The sequence below is a fragment of the Carcharodon carcharias genome, chromosome 17 (genome assembly GCF_017639515.1).
Source record: "Carcharodon carcharias isolate sCarCar2 chromosome 17, sCarCar2.pri, whole genome shotgun sequence".
NCBI lineage: Eukaryota > Metazoa > Chordata > Chondrichthyes > Lamniformes > Lamnidae > Carcharodon > Carcharodon carcharias.
Genome location: NC_054483.1, coordinates 107,648,164 through 107,669,417, shown reverse-complemented (window position 1 = coordinate 107,669,417; position 21,254 = coordinate 107,648,164). Strand labels below are relative to the sequence as shown.

General features: G+C 46.0%; 1 protein-coding gene across 1 annotated transcript in view; it reads left to right on the top strand.

The window, feature by feature from the left end:
- sfrp5 (secreted frizzled-related protein 5) overlaps positions 1-21,254 on the top strand; it is a 91,731-nt gene that overhangs the window by 22,110 nt on the left and 48,367 nt on the right. The window contains exon 2 of the mRNA XM_041209927.1: positions 6,357-6,434. Coding sequence (XP_041065861.1) covers positions 6,357-6,434 — 78 coding nt within the window. The remainder of the gene's footprint in view (positions 1-6,356; positions 6,435-21,254) is intronic.

Below are 21,254 nucleotides of genomic sequence, written 5' to 3'. Positions count from 1 at the left end.
AATACACACACACACACACAGAAACACACGAATATACACACACACACTCAGATATACACAGACAGATACACACATACACACTGATACACACACACACATACACACACACTCACAGATACACATGATAATATACACACACTAATACACACACACACACTCACAAACTGATACACACACACGTGGGCACACACGCTGATACACGCACACACATGCACACTAATATAGATACACAATAATATATACACACACACACACAGATACACACACACTAATATGCACACACAGAGGCACACACACACAAATGTATACACACTAATATACATACACAGACACACACACACTAATATTTACACAGATACACACGCACAGATACACACAAACACAATATACACACTCAGATAAACACACACACAGAAACACGCACACATGCTAATACACACACTGATCCACACACCCTGATATACACACACAGATGCATACACATGCTAATATACACCCACACACCTACACAGATGCACACACACACATACACTGATATGCACACATTGATATACATACACACACAGAAACACAAACACACAATACACATGCACTGATGTACACAACAGATGCACACACTGATATATAGACACACACACAGTAATATACACACACAAACACACACTGATACACACACACAGATACAAACACACATTGATTCACATACACACAGATACACACATAAAGATACAAACACACACAAACACACACACACACACAGATACACATAAAGATATACACACACACACACACACACAGATACACAAGCACACACACTGATGTATATACCCACACTCTTGATGTACACAGACACACAGATATACACACACACACATACACGGATACACAAACACTAATATAAACACACACAGATGCACGTACACACACACAAAGACACACATACACAGATACACACTGATACACACATACTGACACACACTGATACACACACACACACACACACACACACACACACACTGACATGAAGGCTAACTTTTAATGCCTCAGTGTGGTGCTGACTTAAGTCAACTAACTCAGACCGAGATAGAACTTGGGGCTCTTCCTCATCTCTGAACACATGGCTCACTGAGTAAGGGCAGCTTAACTCTCATTTTATTAATAAAATCAGAGATTAGCCTTAAAATAAACAAATCAATAATTCAGTGAGTGAAACCTACCTACAAAAGATGTTCAATGTTCAAGAGCAAGAAGAGTTCAAAAAACGGGTTTGAATAATCTTCAGCCAATCTCATCCTGTCAGAACCCTCCTGGCAACCTATACAAACAGGGGAGCTGCCCAGTTGGGCTTATTGCCAACACAAGTTAAGCTTGGAGCATGGAACAGGTGTTGGAAAGGTTTACAATTACACCATACTCTAGAGGATGCCAACACAATCAGTAGATTTTTGACAGATGCAGAAGCCTACAGACAGAGCACAGTTGATGTGTAACAGGAATAAGAAGATAGTACTTCAGTATACTCTCACCAGTGAAGAATTCAGCAGGGGCATGCTGCTATCAGTGGTTATGATACACGGCCAGTAAGCCTGAGCGTCAAGCGTGCATCCATCACCAGAACCAATCCACACTCACTGGTTGACTGGGGTTGGCAGCGTGATCCTAATTGTACCTACTCACGTTTGGGTTTTCCAAAGCATTATAAAGGAGACGTACCCCTTTCGGGCTTGTAGCATTAACAAAGAAAGCAATGTTTACGATAAGGACCCTGTCTTCCTTTCTTCCCGTTCTCTATTCAACAACTTGCGTTTATATAGCGCCTTTACCGTAACAGAAATCATCCCAAGGCGCTCCACAGGAGTGTCCTCAAACAACATTTGATACCGGGTCACGAAAGGACACATTAGGGCAAGGTGACCAGAGCTTGGAGTTAAGGGTTTGTTTTAAGCATCATCTTGAAAGAGAATAGATGGTTAGAGAGCTGGAAGGGTGGGAATTCCGGAGCTTAGGGCTCAGGAAGCTGGAGGGGCGGCCGCCAGTGGTGCAGCGATTAAAATCGGGCAGAGGCCAGGATTGAACATGTGGAGCGGTATCTGCCGCTCTCTCTGGTGACAAGCTTGGGGGCGGAGGGCATGGGAGGGGACGGTGACCCCACGGTAACCCCGCCACCTTCCCCTCTCCACCAGAATTAAGTTCCGGGCGGGAGGGCCCAGGGTCGACCTTCCCACCCCGGTGCCCATCGAGGCCCAATTGCTGACCACTTAAGGGCCTCATCCCATTGCCGCTGGTATGAGCCCAGCTGCAGTTGGGCCGGTTCTCATGCCACATGCGCGGCAGCTAAATCCATTCCGCAGCTCGTCACCTCTGGTGCTGACGGTGGGTGGGGAGGTGTTCCTCCGATTAAAGATACTCAGTTCCTGATTGAGGGACTTGATATCGAGAAGGGGGAGGGGGAGCGGCCGCTGAGAGCTGTCCCCCTGCCCTTGCTGCTGACCCGTCTACGCCCCTCCCTTCCTGACCCCCCCCACCCTACGAAACCACACCCACCCCCTCCCCCTCCCCCTCACCACATTATTTACCTGTGGCCCGGGTCGCTTCTGGGACTCCAGTGGGTGTTTTTCCTGCAGCAGCCACTGTCTCCCCTGTGGCGCTGCTGAGTACAAGAGCTGCCAGCCTCTGATTGGCCAGCAGCTCTCAGGGCCTTGATTCCAAGGGGATAGCCTGCCAGTGGCCTCACCATTGCCTGATTGGCTTGTGGTTCGGCCGGCCTTCCCGAAAAGGTGCGGCGGGGGCTGGAGGGTGGACTCTCGCCGGCTCTCCAGACACCAGGCAAGACCCTCGAAGCCTCAGCAAGATTCCGCCTATTATTCCTGGTGCTTGAAGACCTTAGTTGAAGACATGTAGAAGTCCTTGTTGAAGGCACAACCAAAAGCAGCCATGTTGGGTTTCCTTGGCAACTGTGGTGTCCAAGATGCTCCTTAAAACAAACCTCTTATTCCAAGCTTTGATCACCTGCCCTAATATCTCCTTTCGTGACGCGGTGTCAAATTTTGTTTGAGAACATTCCTTGGCAACCGGTGTCTCACAGGATGACAGTGTTGGGGAGGAGTCCTCAATAGCTGCAGGGATCGAGATTGACCCAGGACTCATCTGGAGTTGTCTGGCCTCAGTGGAACACAGCAGCAGCTAAAAAATACAGCACGTTTTATATATGCGTGTTAAATATACACCTGAATAGACAACAGGAGAGAACTGTGAACTGAAACGTAGTCTGCAGATAAATTCATCATGGTCTTTGAGTGGGCATTATGTTTATAATGTCACGCCAAATTTAATGAATGGTGCTCCGTTATTCTGAATGGATGTTCACTTAAGTGAAGACAACTATATACACAGTTATTTAAAGGGATGATTTAAGTGTGTGCTTTGCAGGAAACTCTGTTTACAATGAATATTCCCAGAATGTTTCCGAGTAGATTGGGTGACATGGAACTGATTAATTCACAAGAGACAGCTGTCTCCTACACCAGCGTTCAAGGGTCAGTTCAAATAAACAGTTATTGGTAGAAACATTCAACTGGTGGTGGGGGGGAGGGGGGGGCGGGTGGGGGGGGGGGGGGGGGGGGGGGGGGGGGGGGGGTCAACTTTCCAGTCAATATTAAGAAAAAGACTCGCATTTCCATAGCGCCTTCACAATCTCAGTATTTCCCAAAGAGCTTTGCAGCCAATGAAGTACTTTTATGGAGTGTGGTCACTGGTGTAATATAGGAAACGGCAGATGGTGGAATTTGAATTCAATAAAAATCTGGAATTAGAAGTCTAATGATGACCATGGAACCATTGTTGATTGTCGTAAAAACCCATCTGGCTCACTAATGTCCTTTAGGGAAGGAAATCTGCTGTCCCTACCTGGTCTGGCCTACACATGACTCCAGACCTACGCCAATGTGGTTGACTCTTAAATTCCCTCTGAACAAGGGCAATTAGGGATGGGCAATAAATGTTGGCCTCGCCAGTGACATCCACACCCCATGAATGAATAAAACAAAAACCTGGCAACCAATAGGAATACAGTGGCATTGTTTATAGCAATGGACCAGTAACCCTGACACATGAGTTCAAACCCCACCACAGCAAATGGGGGAATTTAAATTCAGTTCACTAAATAAATCTGGAATCAAAAGCTAGTATCAGTAATGGTGACCATGTAACCACCAGATTGTCATAAAAAGGCATCTGGTTTTCTAACGCCCTTTTTATGGAAGGGAATCTGTCATCCTTACCCAGTCTGGCCGACATGTGACTCCAGATCTACAGCAGCGTGGCTGATTCTCTCAACTGCCCTCTGAAATGGCCGAGCAGGACACTCAACTGTGTTCCTCGAGATGCCTCATCAGCAACTTCTCAAGGGCAATTAGGGATGGGGCAAAAAATGCTGATCTTGCCAGCAGCACCCATGTCCCGTCCATGAGCGAAAAGAAAATCAGCAAACACCCAGAAGCAGCAACCTGATAATGACCAGATAACCTACTTGCTCTTCAGTGATGTTGGCTGAGGGAAAGATATTGACCAGGACACTGGGGATAAACCCCCCTGCCCCTCCCGCCACCCCTCCCCACTGGTGTTCTTAGAAATTGTTGATTGTTGGACCTCTTAGGCCCTCCTGAGAGGGCAGATGGGGCCTTGGTTTAACGTCGTCTGACTGTAACTTGTCTTATCTCGCAAATTCAGCTTATTGCCATCACCAACTGAGCTACATGTTTTCTGGGAGAAAACTGCATCTGAACAGTATCTAAGGTCAGGGGTAATATTATTGCCACAAAGTAATTTAATTTAGCGAGATTTAAGATAACAATGTTTTAATATTTGAATTAAGCTCAATTTAATTAAGTCTACTAGATATAATCTGAGGCTTTGCTAGAATTTAAAGGATCTAAGACATTCAGTCCTTAGTTTTTTTTTTCAACTTGAATTCAATTTAAGACCAAAACCACCCCCCCCCCTCCCCATTATTTATCCTCTCCCTTCTTCCATTCTGATCTGTCATTTAATAGGCCCAAAATTCCAAGACTCCCAGGGGAACAGGTATTTGATGAATGGGGGGAGGAAAGCAGTAGGAAGCAGGCTGCTTCCCCTATCATCATGTCCACTCCAGGTTGGCAGGCAAATTAACGGGTTGTGGTGAGAATTCACGACAGAATTTCCCTGCTATTCAATGTTAACCATTAATGCACCAAGTCTTGCTCACCCCTGGCTCCAAAATCTCTGTCACCTCCAATTTATAGCTTGTATTCTCATGTTTGAAACCTTCCATGGCCTCAACTCTTCTTATCTATTTAACCTCCTCCAACCCTATACCCCTCCAAACTCCCTGCATTCGTCCAACTCCTGGCGCCTTGTGCATCCCCCACTTCTATCACTCTACCTCCGCCAGTCAAGCCTTCTGCCCACTGGGTGACACTCTGGAATTCTCTCCCTAAACATTTTGACCTCTCTAACGCTCTCTCCCCCTTTAAGACTGTCTTTAAAACCCGCATCCTTGACCAAGCTTTTAATCACTAGTCCAAATATCTATCTCTTTATGTGGATCGATGTCATATATTGTGAATCAGCTTCAGCCAAGAATGTATGTCAGGCTGAGGGAACGCTGCAATTTTAGATGTGCCACATTTTGGGTGAGGTGTTAAACTGAGACCCTGTCTGTCTTCCCAAAAAAGATCCCAAGGTCCTTTACAAAGTGTTCTCCCTGATGTCCGAGCTAATATTTTCCCCTCAACCAACAGCACCAAAACAGATTATCTGGCCATTATCACATTGCTGTTTGCGGGATCTCGCTGTGCACAAATTGGCTGCCACATTTCCTACATTACAGTGGCTACACTTAGAAAAAATAAACTACCTAAGCGCCTAAAAAGCTTTTTGGGATGCCCTACGGCCATTAGAAACACAATATTAAGGCAAGTCTTTTTTGTTAAAAGTACTGTATAAATTCAAGTTTTTGTGTCCATCTTTATGCTTTTGTGGAGTATAAACACCAGCATGGACCAGTTGGGCTGAGTGGCCTGTTTCTGTGTTACAAATTCAATGTAATTCTAGACTAATTGAAGTGTTACAGTCAACAGATTGAACAAGGAGGTTTACGGCTGGTTTTGCAGATTGATTCAGGAGACTTGCTCTTGCCACCTTGGTCTCCAGGGTGATGTTGTTCCAAGACTACGCCCCAGTGAAAAGGCTGAGGGAACATGCCAGCTGGTTTGTGCTTGGAGTCAATCAGATCTAGAAGGCAATGCTCGGGTATAATTCCCTGGTCCGAAACAGAAAACCTAAACCTCTCGATTTTGTTTGTTCCCTCACTGCAGTCTCGAAGATCTGTCCTCCCTGCGACAACGAGATGAAAGCGGACGTCATTCTGGAGCACTTTTGCGCGAGTGAATTCGGTGAGTCTTTAACTCCCCCCTCCCCACCCCAACCCTTCTCCGCTCGTGGCAAGAGACATGTCGAAGATAAAACTTGTTGCAGATCCTAGTGTCACCTCCCCTCTCTCCTCCAATGGGCTGGGATTAATCTACAGGAAAGTCCAAAGTTCTCTGGGACCACAGGAGGGCCCCATCATCCATATGGCCCCTTGGAGAGTGAGTGGCAGAGGTGAGCAGGGGGTCAAGCAGTAAAAACTGCTGAAAGGACAAGCAAAGCTCCCATTTATTTTCAGCAGTAACAGGTTGAACAACTCTTTTGAAGAGCTGAAGCAGGCCACGATGGGCTGAATAGACTCCTTTAGTGCTGTAAGACCCTACAGCTTCAATATTATGAGGTGAAGGGGGAAGGTGTGGAGGGACGTGGGAAAGGAGGGATTTATTCAAATAATCTGTTCAGATTCATACCCGACAGTTTCACTGCCTGGCAAGAATGTGGGGTAAGAACTTACAAGGGCAATCAATGCAGGCATTAGTTTGTACTTAACATTTAATACTTAACTGCAAGCACTGTTTAAATCCTAAATCTCATCCAGGGGCCTAAGCTTTCCACTGGCAGCAGCTGTAGGCAGTTAATTAAAGTAACTAGCTTGAACTGTTTTTTTTTCTGTGCCTGGGCTCAGCTAGTCCTTTTGTTTCAGAACATATAAATTCAGACATTCTCAGTGCGACTTTGCATTGGAGTGCAACCTCAACGGAGTGCTGAGAGTTTGGTGAGTTGAGGGAGTTCGGAGGGGAAGGGAGAAAGGTACTCCTTTGCTTTTTCTCAGCTTTTCACCCTGTAGAATTTGGTTCCTGCTCTACTAAAGGGGAAGAAGCTAGCTGTTTGGTGAGTATTTGGTGAGTGATTAAGGTCTATTCTATTCCTAAGGTTTAAAATAGTACAGGAATTTGTGGTAAGATAAATAAAATACTTAAAAGAAAATAAGTAATCGAATAAAATAATTCAGTAATTAATTAAAACACATAAGGGTGGCAGGACAGGTGACGTGTCAAGGCTTCTTCATGTGGGAGTTCCTGGATACCAGTGTGATCCAGGGCGAACACATCTGCAGTAAGTGTCCGTGACTGAGAAGCTTTGCCTCAGAGTCATTGAGCTGGAGGCTGAGCTGCAGACACTATGCCATTATAGCAGGGCACTTAGAAAAATTCAAGGCAATCAGGCAGAGTCAACATGGTTTTGTAAAATGGAAATCATGTTTAACCAACTTATTGGAGTTCTTTGAAGGAGACACATGTGCTGCAGATAAAGGGGAACTGGTGGATGTACTGTACTTAGATTTCCAGAAGACTTTTGATAAGGTTCCACATCAAAGGTTATTGAGGAAAATAAAAGCTCAACTTGGATAGAAGATTGGCTGGCTATCAGAAAACAGAGTTGGGATAAACTGGTCTTCTTCTGGTTGGCAGGATGTGATGAATGGTGTGTCACAGGGATCAGTGCTGGGGCCTCAACTCTTTACAATGTATATAAATGACTTGGATGAAGGGACCGAAGGATTGGTTGCTAAATTTGCTGATAACACAAAGATAGGTAGGAAAGTAAGTTGTGAAGAGGACGTAAAAAGGCTACAAAGCAATATAGATAGGTTAAGTGAGTGAGCAAAGATCTAGCAAATGGATTATAATGTGGGCAAATGTGAAATTGTCCATTTTGGTAGGAAGAATAAAAAGGAAGCATATTTTCTAAATGGTGGGAGATTATAGAGCTCTGAGATTCAGAGGGATCTGGGTGTCCTAGTGCATGAACCACAAAAGGCTAGCATGCAAGTACAGCAGGTAATTAGGAAAGCTAATAGAATGTAATCATTTATTGTGAGGGGAATTGAATACAAAATAAGGAGGCTATGCTTTAGTTGTACAGGGCATTGGTGAAGCCACACCTGGAGTACTTATTTAAGGAAAGATGTAAATGCATTGGAAGCACTTCAGAGAAGCTTTACGCAACTATAAGACCATAAGGTTTTGACACTTTAGACGTGAAGGGGATGTTCCCCCTTGTGGGAGAATCTAGAATGAGGGATCTGTTTAAAAATAAGGGGTCGCTCATTTAAGGCAGAGATGAGAAGAATTTTTTCCTCTCAGAGGGTCTTGAGCCTTTGGAACTCTCTTCCTTAAAAGGTGGTGGAAGCAGAGTCTTTGAGTATTTTTAAGGCAGAGCTAGATAGATTCTTGATTGACAAGGTGGTGAAATGATTGTTGGGGGTAGGCAGGAATGTGGAGTTGAGGTTACATTCAGATCAGACATGATCTTATTGAATGGCGGAGCAGGCTCGAGGGGTTGAGTGGCCTATTTCTAACTCATATGTTTGCATGGCCTGTGAGGACGATTCCCTGGCAGTCACTAAGAGTTTGGCTGCAATAGAGGAGGTGTGAGTGGGTGTGGGGGTGACGGGTGGAAAGTGGTGTTCGTGTAGTGATTAGGGGGTGATTGGTGGGGGCAGGGTCTCTAATCGTGATTAGGGTGGGTGAACAGTTTCTAAATATCTGAAAGGGAGGAATGTGCAGGGATGTGGGGAGAGGACAGGGGAGTGGCAGCATGTGAATTGCTCCTTAGGAAAGCCAGCACGAACACAATGGATTGAGTGGCCTTCTTCTGTGCTGTAATGACTCTATGATTCTGTGGGCAGTGGGTGGATATGGTCAGGGATAGCCTGGCGCTGTAGTCAAAGGTAGATGTGGTTAATATGGCAAAAGCTTTCAAAGCGGAAGTGTGGGGAGTGTTCAGGTTGCAATGGTGGCGCAGGGGCTGGGGGAGGTGGGAGAGGGACAATCTCTGGGCCTCTCTTGGCTCAGGATCCATCTCCCTGCAGATTTGACCTGATGGGAGAGGCACCATTTAAATCCACCTTCCTGCTCACCGCCCACCTTTTACCCCAACCCACCGCACCCCTACCCAACCCCCTGCCCTGCTCAGGATTCAGATTGAGATGATAACATGGATCCTGCTCCATTCCTGCAGGTATCCAATTTGCCTAATAAACAGGTTACTATGGGGACAGGACCGGAAGGTTGTGGAATCGAAGCGGGTAACTGCCTTCTGATATTTTAACCTTCCCTGTCCTGCCCGGTTTATACCAGGCAGGAGGCAGTTAAAATCAGGCCAGTAAAAGGAGTTCCCACACGGATCATGGACACATTTCCTTTTAGTAATACAGAAATTGAATCTCGCCGAGAAGAGAAACATATTGCTGAAGCTTTTTGCCTTACTCTCACCAGGACAAATGCAAGAATGCCAAATTTCAAACGATCACAGAAATATATACTATTGGAGAAAAGTGTGCTGATTAGTTGGCAAGTCGTCTCTGATTGGGCGAGGCGTTGCCATGGTCAAAGCAAGAGGGACCTACAGGCTCCTTAAGCTCCTGGGTTATTCAAAAAAGGTGCAAGGCTTGAACATATTCCTTTTGCTTGTAGAGAATGTATGTCAATTCTAGCATGGGTAAATGAGCCAAGTTACAAGTTCAACTGATTATCTTAAATTGGTTGTTAGTGTAGCTATTGGCACACTCAGGATTGTTCATCAAGTGCTGCCCAATCACAGAATCACCTCTAATATTAGAGTTCTTTTTTTGGCTTTTGCAATTGTGGCCTGGTTGAGTGTGGCCTGTACTCTGCTTATTATGAACAACCAAAGGAACATGCTGTTTCATAGCTTATAGCTTGAGAGTCAACTTGCCAACCAATCAGCATCCTTTTCTCCCGTAGTATAAATTGTTGTGATTGTTTGAACACTGTATCTCCTGCCTGTGCAAGATGGCTGTGTAAGATGGCTACTGATACCTGTCAGTGCGTGCGCAGAACTCCAATGACGTCACTTCACTGCGCCCAGCCTGCCAGAAAGTATTTTTTGACAAGAGGCAAAATGCAATGGCAACAGTTTAATTGACAGGCTTGTCAACCAATGGGCAGGTTTGGGGGTTGGGGAGCCAATGGGTGGGCAGACGGGACTGGACCCAAGCTCCCAAGTTCGGCCTCAGCCATTCAGTTGTCCCAAACCAAGATTTTTTTGTAAAAGTGCTGAGGCAGGCAACTTCACCCGGAGCTGACAGCCTCCCCACGCCCTCTCACTGACAGGTTAGTTTGAGGCTCTTGGGTGAACTTCACTCTGGGACAGATGGCGCTGAAGGCTGGCTGGGGGGGTGGGGGGGTTGTGGAGGGAGGGAGGGTAGGGGGCAGAGGCTTCTCCACAAAGCGGGCAAAGAGAGGAGGAACATTCCAGAGTCCTGACCTTCGTTTCCCTAACTAAGCCGAGTAATAGTGCTGCCATGCTGCTGCTTGTTTATTTATGACCACCACCCCCTCTTCGCTTGCAATGATATAACAGGGGGGATGGTGGCATAGTGGTAATGTCACTGGACTAGTAATCCAGAGGCCCAGGTTAATACTCTGGGGACATGGGTTCAAATCTCACCAGGGCAGCTGGAATTGAAATCTGCAGTGACTGTGATTGTTGTTCAAAACCCAACTGGTTCACTCATGCCCTTCAGGGAAGGAAGTCTGTTTGAGGGGCAATTAGGGGTGGGCAACAAATGCTGGCCTTGCCAGCAACACCTTCATCCCCATGGAAGTGTAACACTAGAACTGCACATGCATGGTGTTGGCAACAAACATTTTGAAATTTGGCATTCTTGTGTTTGTCCTGATGAGTGCAAAACAAAAAACTTCTACAACAAGTCTCCCCTTTCAGCAAGATTTCCTTTTTTTTAAAAAAAATTCTTAGTCCTATGAAGTAAATGATCTATGAAATCTATGACTCTATGAAATCTGTAATCTATTTGTCTCCAAACTGCCTCACTTTAAAGCTGTGTCGATGTTTAAATGCTCAAAAGAAATGTTTTTAAATCAGTAAGATTAATCTTTGGTGCTCAACGGCCAAACCACTTCACAGCATTCCATTCCAAGGTTCTATACATTACAGAATTAATCTTTCTTTTAATTATTGGTAGAAAATTAGCGTTGGAAAGAAAGCAGGATTCTGCACCATGTGTCATTTCATGTTAAAGCCAATGTTAGGTCATCACAAGCCTGTGGATGGTGTGGATTGGAGCCAATCATCAATAACTGAAGTTAAAAGGGGGCAAGAGGGCTGAGGGGGGGGTAGAGGTCATAGGTTGAGATAGGAATGCCAGCCAAGATTGGCCTGGAGCCTTCAGGATTAAAGGAACCGGACACTGCTCTGAGAAAACCGAGAAGAAAAACCATGGGAGTGTTTAAAGAAAAAGTGGGGTCTTTTTTGTGCTGTTAATTTCTTTGAAAACTTTTGCTCATCCTTCAGAGTCACAAGGTTCTGAGTCCAAGCTCCCACTCAAGTGCTTTGGCACAGTCATCAAGGCTGCCATGTCAATGCAGTACTGAGGGAGTGCCGCACTGTTGGAGGTGCTGTCTTTCAGATGGGATGTTAAACTGAAGCCCCATCTGCCTCCTTGTGTAGAAGATCCCGCGGCACTATTTTGACGAGGAATGGCGGAGCCGGGAGTGGGGGCTCTTCCTAGTGCCCTGACCCATATTTATCCTTAAATCGACATCAGAGAAAAATAGGTTGACTGGCCGCGTGTGGGAGCTTCCTGTGAATAAATTGGCTGCCGTGTTTCCCTATATTACACCAGTGACTCCACTAGGAAAGTATTTCATTGTCTATTAAGCACTTCCTAAATCAGTGATAGGCGCTATAGAAATGCCAGTTTTTCAAAGAACAGTGTAGCCAATTAAGTACCTTTTTGAAGTGTAGTCGCTGCTGTGATACCGCAAATGTGGCAGCCAATTTGTGTACAGCAAGATCCCACAAACTTCATTGAGGTAAACCACCGGATTATTTGTTTTTGGTAGCATTGGTTGAGGGCTAAATATTGGCCAGGACACCTGGGAGAACCTGAGATAACAGTGCCAGGGAATCCTTTACATCCATTTGAGAGAGCTGGAGGGGCATCAGTTATACTCGATCCTCACCTAAGAGTGCAGTACTCCCTCAGTACTGCGCTGGGAGTCAGATAGATTTTGCGCTCATGTCTCTCAAGTGGGACTTCAAACCACAATATTCTGACTCAGAGCTGAGGGCACTATCAATATATTTTGGGACTGAGCTACCATTTTCTGTGGAGTCCTCACCTCCCTGCCATATAGCAGTCGCAGCACACCTGCACACGTGTGCTAAGGAGGGGCAAAGCAACCTCTGTTGTGTCTCTGATCATTTGCATTTTCAATACTGAGCCCAAGGGGTCCCCCTAGCTAGGCTACAGTGTCTCGTCAGAGGTTGGCAGGGTGGATCGGGGGAGTGGGGTGGGGGACGGGCAGTGTCCTGGGATATAAGATAAGAACAGGCTGCATGTGTGGCTGATCATGTCCACCCAGCCCTCCCCTCACAATATGGTGCAGGCGAAACACTTCCATTGAACGCAAGATGCTGAATCTTACAGCTACGTGGGTAGATTGGAGAAGCTGGGGCTGCTCCCTTTGGAGAAGAGAAGGTTGAGAAGAGATTTGACAGAGGCGTTCAAAATCACGAGGGCTCTGGACAGAGTCGATAGGGAGAAACTGTTCCCATTGGTGGAAGGGTCGAGAATGAGAGGGCACAGATTTACGGTGACTGACAAAAGAAGCAATGGAGACAGGGGGAAAGACCTTTTGATGCTGATTGAGGTTGGGACCTGGAATGCATGGGCCTGAGAGTGTGGTGGAGGCAAATTCAATCACAGCCTTCAAAAGGGAATTAGATAATAACCATTCTATTAATCTATTGTATATTTCTATAAGATCTTTGTCTTATATGGAGCTCACTAACCATCGCTTCATTCCAGAGTTATTCTCCATGTCCCCCACCCCTCCCTCACCTTTAGACATGCCCAGTGAAATATAGATCAGAGTAGTTTCTACATGTCGAGAAACTAGTAACTGTTGATGAGCAGAGATTGTGGGCAGGATGTTTATCAGGTACGTGTTCAGGTGCTTGATTGTGATGCATGGACAATTTTTCGGCAAGCTTTTTTGATTTCGCCACTTAAACGTCCGCAGCTCCCTGGGGCGTCTCTCTCTGCCTTCCGGGAGTTATCTCTCAGCGCGCACCCACGCCCGTGATGACATCATTGCCCGCCCTCTTCCCCAGCCCGGCAAATCGCAGTTAGCCGCCCATTTCCTGGCCAGTCCCGGGCCCACCAAGGGTAAAATTCAGGCCATGAAGCAGATTGCAAAGACTGGCCTTTGTATTCCCTACATTCCAGAAGCTTAAGGGCTGATCCAGCTGCGATCTTTAAGATGGTTAAAGGAGTTAATAGGGCAGATAGAGGGAAACTATTTCCCCTGGCAAGGGGAACGTCGGAGAATCATAACCTTAAGATCTATAGAGCCAGGCTGTTCAGGGGTGATATCAGAAAACACTTCTTCACACAAAGGGCAGTGGAAATCTGGAACTCTCTCCCCACAAAAAGCCACTGAGGCTGGGGGGTGAATTGAAAATGTCAAAGCTGGGCTTCATGGGCTTTTGTTGGTTAAGGGTATTAACGGTTGGGGAACCAAGATGCGTAGATGGAGTTAAGATACAGATTGGCCATGATCTGATGGAATGGCGAAACAAGCTCGGGGGGGCCTAATGGGGGAGTGAAGGGGCTTGGCTCTCATGTAAATTGGGGTATATTGAAGCGATGGGGGGTGGTGCACACAGAGGTGAAAGGCATGTGCAATGTGGAAATCCCAGTCCACCCCATCAGATATCTGTCTTGATGCGGACAGGAGGCTGAAAGCCCAAGCCTGGCTTATGTCTCTTTCCCTGGTGACCAGCAGAACTGCTTGCAAAAGAGCAGCCAAAGCAATGTTCAGCAAACACAGGGATGGGCCTGTCAGGTCATGGTGAGGATAGACAGATCCTCCTGTTCCCACCAGATAAACATCTCGCCTTTGTTTGTTAACACTGTCACGTCGATTCCTATCAGTCCTGTCAACGCCACTCGATCTAACAACTTGATTCTAGCCAGCGGTTTGTACTCGGTGCAAAGATAGCCCCGTTGTCAGACATAGTCAACTGGAGGTCATATATATATATATAAAACTAATCAAGCAAATAAGTACCGGGGAATAAAACTTGCATTTTTATAGCCCCTTTCATGACCCCAAAGTGCCTTGCAGCCAATTAAACAACTTTTAAAAAATGTAATCAGACAGTAGCTTATTTGCGCACAGCAAGCTCCCACCGATAGCAATGAGATAATGACCTGGGTGTTAGGGAAATAGGATGAGTGATAATTGGTGGCCACTATTAACACCCAGATCATTATCTCATTGCTATTGGTAGGAGCTTGCTGTGCGCAAATAAGCTGGCTCCTGACTGCATTTTTAAAAAATAGTTTAATTGGCTGCAAAGCGCTTTGGAATGCCCTGGGGGTCAATGTTTTGCACATTGCACCCGGGGGAGTTGGTGGCATAGTGGTGTTGTCACTGGGCTAGTATTCCAGAGACCCCGGGCAATGCTGGATCTGGGTTTGAATCCCACCACTGAAGATGGTAAAATTTGAATCCATTAAAAGTCTGACGATGACCTCAAAACCACTGCTGAATGCCATAAAAACCCACCTGGTTCACTAATACCCTTTAGGGAAGGAAAGCTGCCATCCTTACCTGGTCTGGCCTACATGTGACTCCAGCCCCACAGCAATGTGGCTGACTCTTAAATGCCCTCAGAATAAGGGCAGTTAGGGATGGGCCAGTTCTGTCGAAGGGTCATGAGGACTCGAAACGTCAACTCTTTTCTTCTCCGCCGATGCTGCCAGACCTGCTGAGTTTTTCCAGGTAATTCTGTTTTTGTTATGGGCCATAAATGCTGGCTTAGCCCATATCCAACGAATGAATAAAAGCCCAGACCAGAGACCTTACCAAATGGTGCAGGTAGCACTGCACTGTCAGTGCCATTATCTTGAGGGTGAGACACTAAATGGAGGCTCTGTTTGCCCTCTCAGGTGGTTAAAGATCCCATGGCACTGTTTCAAAGCAGATCAGGGGAGTTCCCCTCAATGTCCTGGTCAATATGTATTCCTCAACCAACATCACCAGAAAGCAGGTTACCTGGATATTTATCACATTGTTGTTTTTGGGATCTTGTGTGTAAATTGGTCCCTGGGTTTCCTACGTTACAACAGTTACTACACTTCAAAAAATAAAGTGCCTTGGGATGTCCTGAGGCCACGAAAGGTGCTATATAAATGCAAGTTCTCTCTTTCATATAAATTTAGGCAGAGTTCCATGCACAATAAATGTTAGCGCTGGAGAACTGTTCACAATTCGACCATCCAGTTTCAGTATCAGACTGAGACTGTGGCTGATAGGTTTCCTCCACAGCACCAAACGCGTGGCAACACCCGATCTCAGAAAGTCAGCCGCTACGTTTGTCATACCTGTTACCCTCCCTGACTCTCTGTGGGAGCTTGTGTCACATCAGCTTGTGTCAAATGTTGGCCATGCCCACTTGAAACAGCATTTCAACTGCCACAAATCTCATCTCATGAAAGACTTAAACCTCTCCGACTCGCTCTCTCTTCTGTTTTAAGAAGCTCCTTAAAAGCTAATGTCTTTGACCAAGCTTTTGACCAGCTGTCTAATATCTTATTATGTGGCTCAGTGACAAACTTTATCTCATTTTATCTCCTGCAAAGTATTATAAAGTTACAAACTACAGGCTCATGCCAGTGTTTGTGCTCAGTCTGAGCATCCTCCCACTCCAACAACAAATCCCTCTACTCCTTTCTCCCTCATGTGTTTATCCAGCTTTCTCTTAAATGCATCTATGCCATTCACCTCAACCACTCCCTGTCGGGGTAAGTTCTCTGTGTAAAGGAGTTTGTCCTGAATTCCTATTGGATGTACAACTGACAATCCAGCATTTATTACCCACCCCTAATTGAGGGGCTTGCTCAGTGCTGTGGGTCTGGAGTCACGTGTAGGCTAAGGTAAAGACAGTAGCTTTCCTTCTCTAAAGGGGATAGGTGAACCAGATGGATTTTTTACAACAATTGACTAATGGTTTTGTGGTTATCATTAGACTTTTAATTCCAGATTTTTATTGAATTCAAATTACCACTAACCTGCATTGTAGGATTTGGACCCAGACTCCCCAGGTCATTATCCTGGGTCCATAGGTTACTAGTACAGCAACAATACCACGACACCATCACCTCCCCTCCCCTGTTAGAGTTGCAGTCATCATCACTCAAAAGAAGGAAAGAAAAACTTACATCTTTAAAAGAAATTTTTCATCATCTCTGCTTCACATCCAGTGTAGTGTAGTCACCATAGATATTTAGCCAAACATAGCAACCAACTTGTACACAGTATCTCTCCTCGAGCAGTAGATATTATTCTTGTTTGTGTTTAACAAGGGCTAGAGGATTTAATACTTTACATTGTTGTGGTGAAGCTTCAATGTTCTGAATCGGTTAAGATGAGCACTTCATTTGATAAATGGCTCCAATTAGAAATGTACAGGTTAAAGTGCACTGCTTTGTTGAGTAAACTGCCTGTTGAAGGCCAATGCTGCAGATGTGACAAGGGATCATGTAGTGGGTGGGTTTGGCATTCATATTGATAACTGGTTACCTCTTGCTTTCATCAGTTACTGTTCATACAAGACGGAGTTGAATGTATGTAATGGGTATTGAGAGCCTCACAGGAATGAATTGATCTGTAAGAGTTCCCGAGAGTTTGCAAGGCAGGTAATTACCTAATGCAAGGGCTTGTTAAAATGTCTCTCAAATAGACCTCAGATTGTTTAATACAATTGATTACTTTTGAAGCTTTTTTTCTACATTAGTCCTGGTGATATGGGGCATCACTGGCAATGCCAGCATTTATTGCCCGTCCTTTATTGACCTAGCGAAAGTGCCAGTGAGCTGCCTTCTTGAAACATTGACTAGAAACTCAACTGGACCAGCTATAAAAATACTGTGGCTACAAGAACAGGTCAGAGGCTAGGAATCCTGCAGCGTGTAACTCACCTCCTGACTCCCCAAAGCCTGTCCACCATCTATAAGGCACAAGTCAGGAGTATGATGGAATACTCCCCACTTGCCTGGATGAGTGCAGCCCCAACAACACTCCAGAAGCTTGATACCGTCCAGGACAAAGCAGCCCACTTGATTGGCACCACATCCACAAACATTCACTCCCTCCACCACTGACACACAGTGACAACAGTGTTTACCATCTACAAGATGCACTGCAGGAACTCGTCAAGGCTCCTTAGACAGCACCTTCCAAACCCATGACTCCTACCACCTAGCAGGACAAGGGCAGCAGACACCACCTATAACTTCCCCTCCAAGCCATCTCTGACTTGGAAATATATCGCCGTTCCTTCACTGTCGCTGGATCAATATCCTGGAACTCCCTCCCTAACAGGACTGTGGGTGTACCTACACCACATGGACTGCAGCGGTTCAAGAAAGCAGCTCACCACCACCTTCTCAAGGGCAATTAGGGATGGGCAATAAATTCTTGCCTAGCCAGCGATGCCCACATCCTAAGAGTGAATAAGTAAAAAGTCCTTGCAGTGATGGTGCTCAAAGGTGGATAAGTAGAGCTGAGATCTAATTTAGTGGCAGAACAGGCTCGGGGTGCTGAGTTGCCTCTTCCTGTTCCTAATGTTCCTCACACAGAGAAGATTTGGGGTGAGCTTAACTCCTGTGGTGGTAGTTTCTCCAGCGCTGTGCGTGGCATGGTCAGATTCCAGTCAAATACCTCACTCAGTCCAAGGAGATAATGGAGTTTCCAGGAGTTGCTGAAATTCCCATCATGTTTGTGCATAAACAGAATTATCCTTTACACAGCCAAGCAAGTTAAGTGGTATGGAGTCTTGGTGCTGAGGGAACTCAGTGCCAATTCTTAAACACCATCATGTTCCAATTATTCTCAATGTTGTTGTTACTGCTAAAAAAATTAAATGCGCTTTGGTATGGGGGTAATGTGTCTTTATTTATTGGCCATTGACAGTTACCCTGGAAGTGTTCTGGGGTGGAATTTAACGCTAAAAGGATGTTGAGGTGGGGTGGGGAGGGGGGTGGGAGCGGATGTTCCAGTCAATGCTTCTGTTTGAAGTTATTGGCATGAGACCCGACCTTGCCTCAAATCTTGCGGGCGAGTGACGGGCATTGTTCTAGCACCCACAGGGGGCTCACCTAAGGTGGGGTTGGATAATTCTGAAGGCCCTTGGCACATCCGTCCCATGGGGTGACACGGGCAGGTCAGTTGAAGACTAGGAAATTTTTTTTTTTTGCTGCTTCTGGCTCCGCTTAAGTAAAGAGAATTTTTAAAGGGAGTACCTTTCCCTGTTCCAAACAGGCTGCAGCTCTCTTTCTCAGTGTCTTCGTTGGTAGCAACCCTGAGTCAGAAGGCTGTGGCTTCGAGTCTCTCTCCAGAGTTTTGAGCACAAAATTTAGGTTGTCACCTGCAGTGCTCTACTGAGGGAGTGCTATACTGCCAGAGGTGGGATTTTTCTGTTAACGCATTATACCAAGGTCCTGTCTCCGCAACCACCCCCCCCCCCCCCACCCCCACACACACCAATGTAGTTGACTGTTAACTGGCCTCTAATGTGGCCTAGGGAGGCATTCATTTATATTAATACCTGCTATAGCTTCTCAGGGTGACTATGAATGGGCAATAAACACTGACTGTGCCAGTGACACCCACATCCTGAGAATGGATTGATAATGATAATGCAGGATGAGACCCTCTATAATTAAATTTCTCTGATATAAGTAAAGGTTTATTAAATTTCAGCACTCATAAATAACCTAATGGACAGGTTTGGTTGATTAAATAGAAAATAATGCCTACCTTTGGAATCAGTTATTGGCTGCAATTTAATCACAGGGTTTTATAACATCTCCGCACATCTTCAGGAGGCTGTTTCAGAACCAGCCCAGAAGGTGGAGTGAAATTCTTGTCCCTATTCCGCTGACTGTGACACAAAATAACTCAGATTTTAACCCTTGTACACCTGGCAGGATACTAAGTGGGTGATAAGTGACAATCAGACGGTGACTCACTCCCTCCAGTCCCACAGGGTTGCATTTTAACCTGCTGTTTTAAGCAGGCGCATGATACACCTGTCAGAATACAGCAGATGCAAGCTTTAAATATTCCGATTGATGCCCCAATGACGCCATTCTGCTCACTTGACGGGTCAATGTTGTGATTTTGCTTCTTTTTAATGATTGGATCGTTGTATCCTGGACATGCCTTCAAATTTCTATACGTGTTCTTGGCCTGTGAAGGGCCCCACTTGGTGTTTACCTCAAGTCCCGTTCAGCCATCTTCAGCCCTGTACTGACCCACGTTGAGTGTCGATCCAGCAACGCCGCCATTTTAAAGTTCCCACCCTCGGTGGCCTTGCCCCTCCCCTAACTCCGCAACCTTCTTCAGCTTGACGACTCTCCGCGGTGTCTGCACTTCTCAAATCCCGGCCCCCCCCTTGCACAGCCCTGACTTTATTGACCGGGGCACTGGGGGGAAACGCCCGTACTCTCCTTCCGGTAGTGCCAGGCACTATAGCCGGGATTTTCTGGCCCCCACCGTGGCAGGCTCCCCCTCACGGCAGATGTGGGGAGCCATTCAAACATCTGTCGACTTCGGCGGGACCGGAAGATCCCACCGGCAGGAGGAGCCGGAAAGTTCCGGCCGATGTAATTAAAAGTTACTTCTTGTTGCTTTTTGCGTTCACTAAGAACTTGTAAGACATGTCCCTGGTGTATTTCACCTCTGACCTTCACAACACATCCATCCTTGAGTCGCACTGCTCGACACCAATCAGGAAGCACCCCTACCCAATTGGATGATGCTTTGTCAGCCAAACAGCCTTTTCTCCACCCCCCCACCATTTTCAGTATTTTTGTACCTGGTAACGAGAAATGTTCAAAGAAAATGACAAAAAATAAGATTTTTTTTTAACGTCCCGATGATTTTTCTCCAGGATGGCACACAGCAGTGTCCTGGAGGATGACCTTCGATTTCTGGAGACTCCGGGTTGGCAACCCTACCAACGCCCCAGGGCGGTTTATTCTCTGAAGTGGTCGCTGAAGTGGCCTGGCAAGCTAATCAGTTTTATCAAATACCCATTAGTCGGCGGTCTGACAAGGAGAGTCACCAGCCCTTCCTCAGGACACCTGGCGATGGGGCAAAGACCTGCCGGTCTGGTGAGTGAGGCCCACACACTGAGAACGAACGATAGAAACTAGACAAGCTTAGGGAAAGATAGGAGGCTTTTCCAGGCCTGTCTTGCAGCTCAATATAATACCCCGGCTTTTCTACAAAAATTTAAACACAGGGGCTTGATGAAAAAGTGCTGAATGTAGATGTTTGTCTACTGTTTAGCAAAACAAAGGATAAAAATAACAATTATTACTGTGTTCGAAGGAATGTTCATGGTGGGTTCCCCCTGATTCATGTGATTTAGTTCTTTTTGATGGGATCTCTTTGATCACTAGCCTGGATGTGGTGTGCGAATGACCCAGTGTAATTCCTGTTTTGGTCATGAATGGATTCCTTCTCAGTCAGGCCCACATTGCAATTCCCGCAAATTAAGCAAGCGTCACACATCTGATTTCGATTTTTTCTGGCAAGCGTTCCTGCAGCAGGAGCTCATGTGTGGCAACTCCTCTGGCCTCTCACCTCCTAAGCTCCATATCACAGCAACAACAACTCGTAATTATACAGCCCCTTTAGCGTGGTACGAACGCTCCCGTGGGGTGGAATTTTCCGGCTCCTGTCGCGGCAGGAGCAGGGCCGTGAAATACGGCGAGCTGT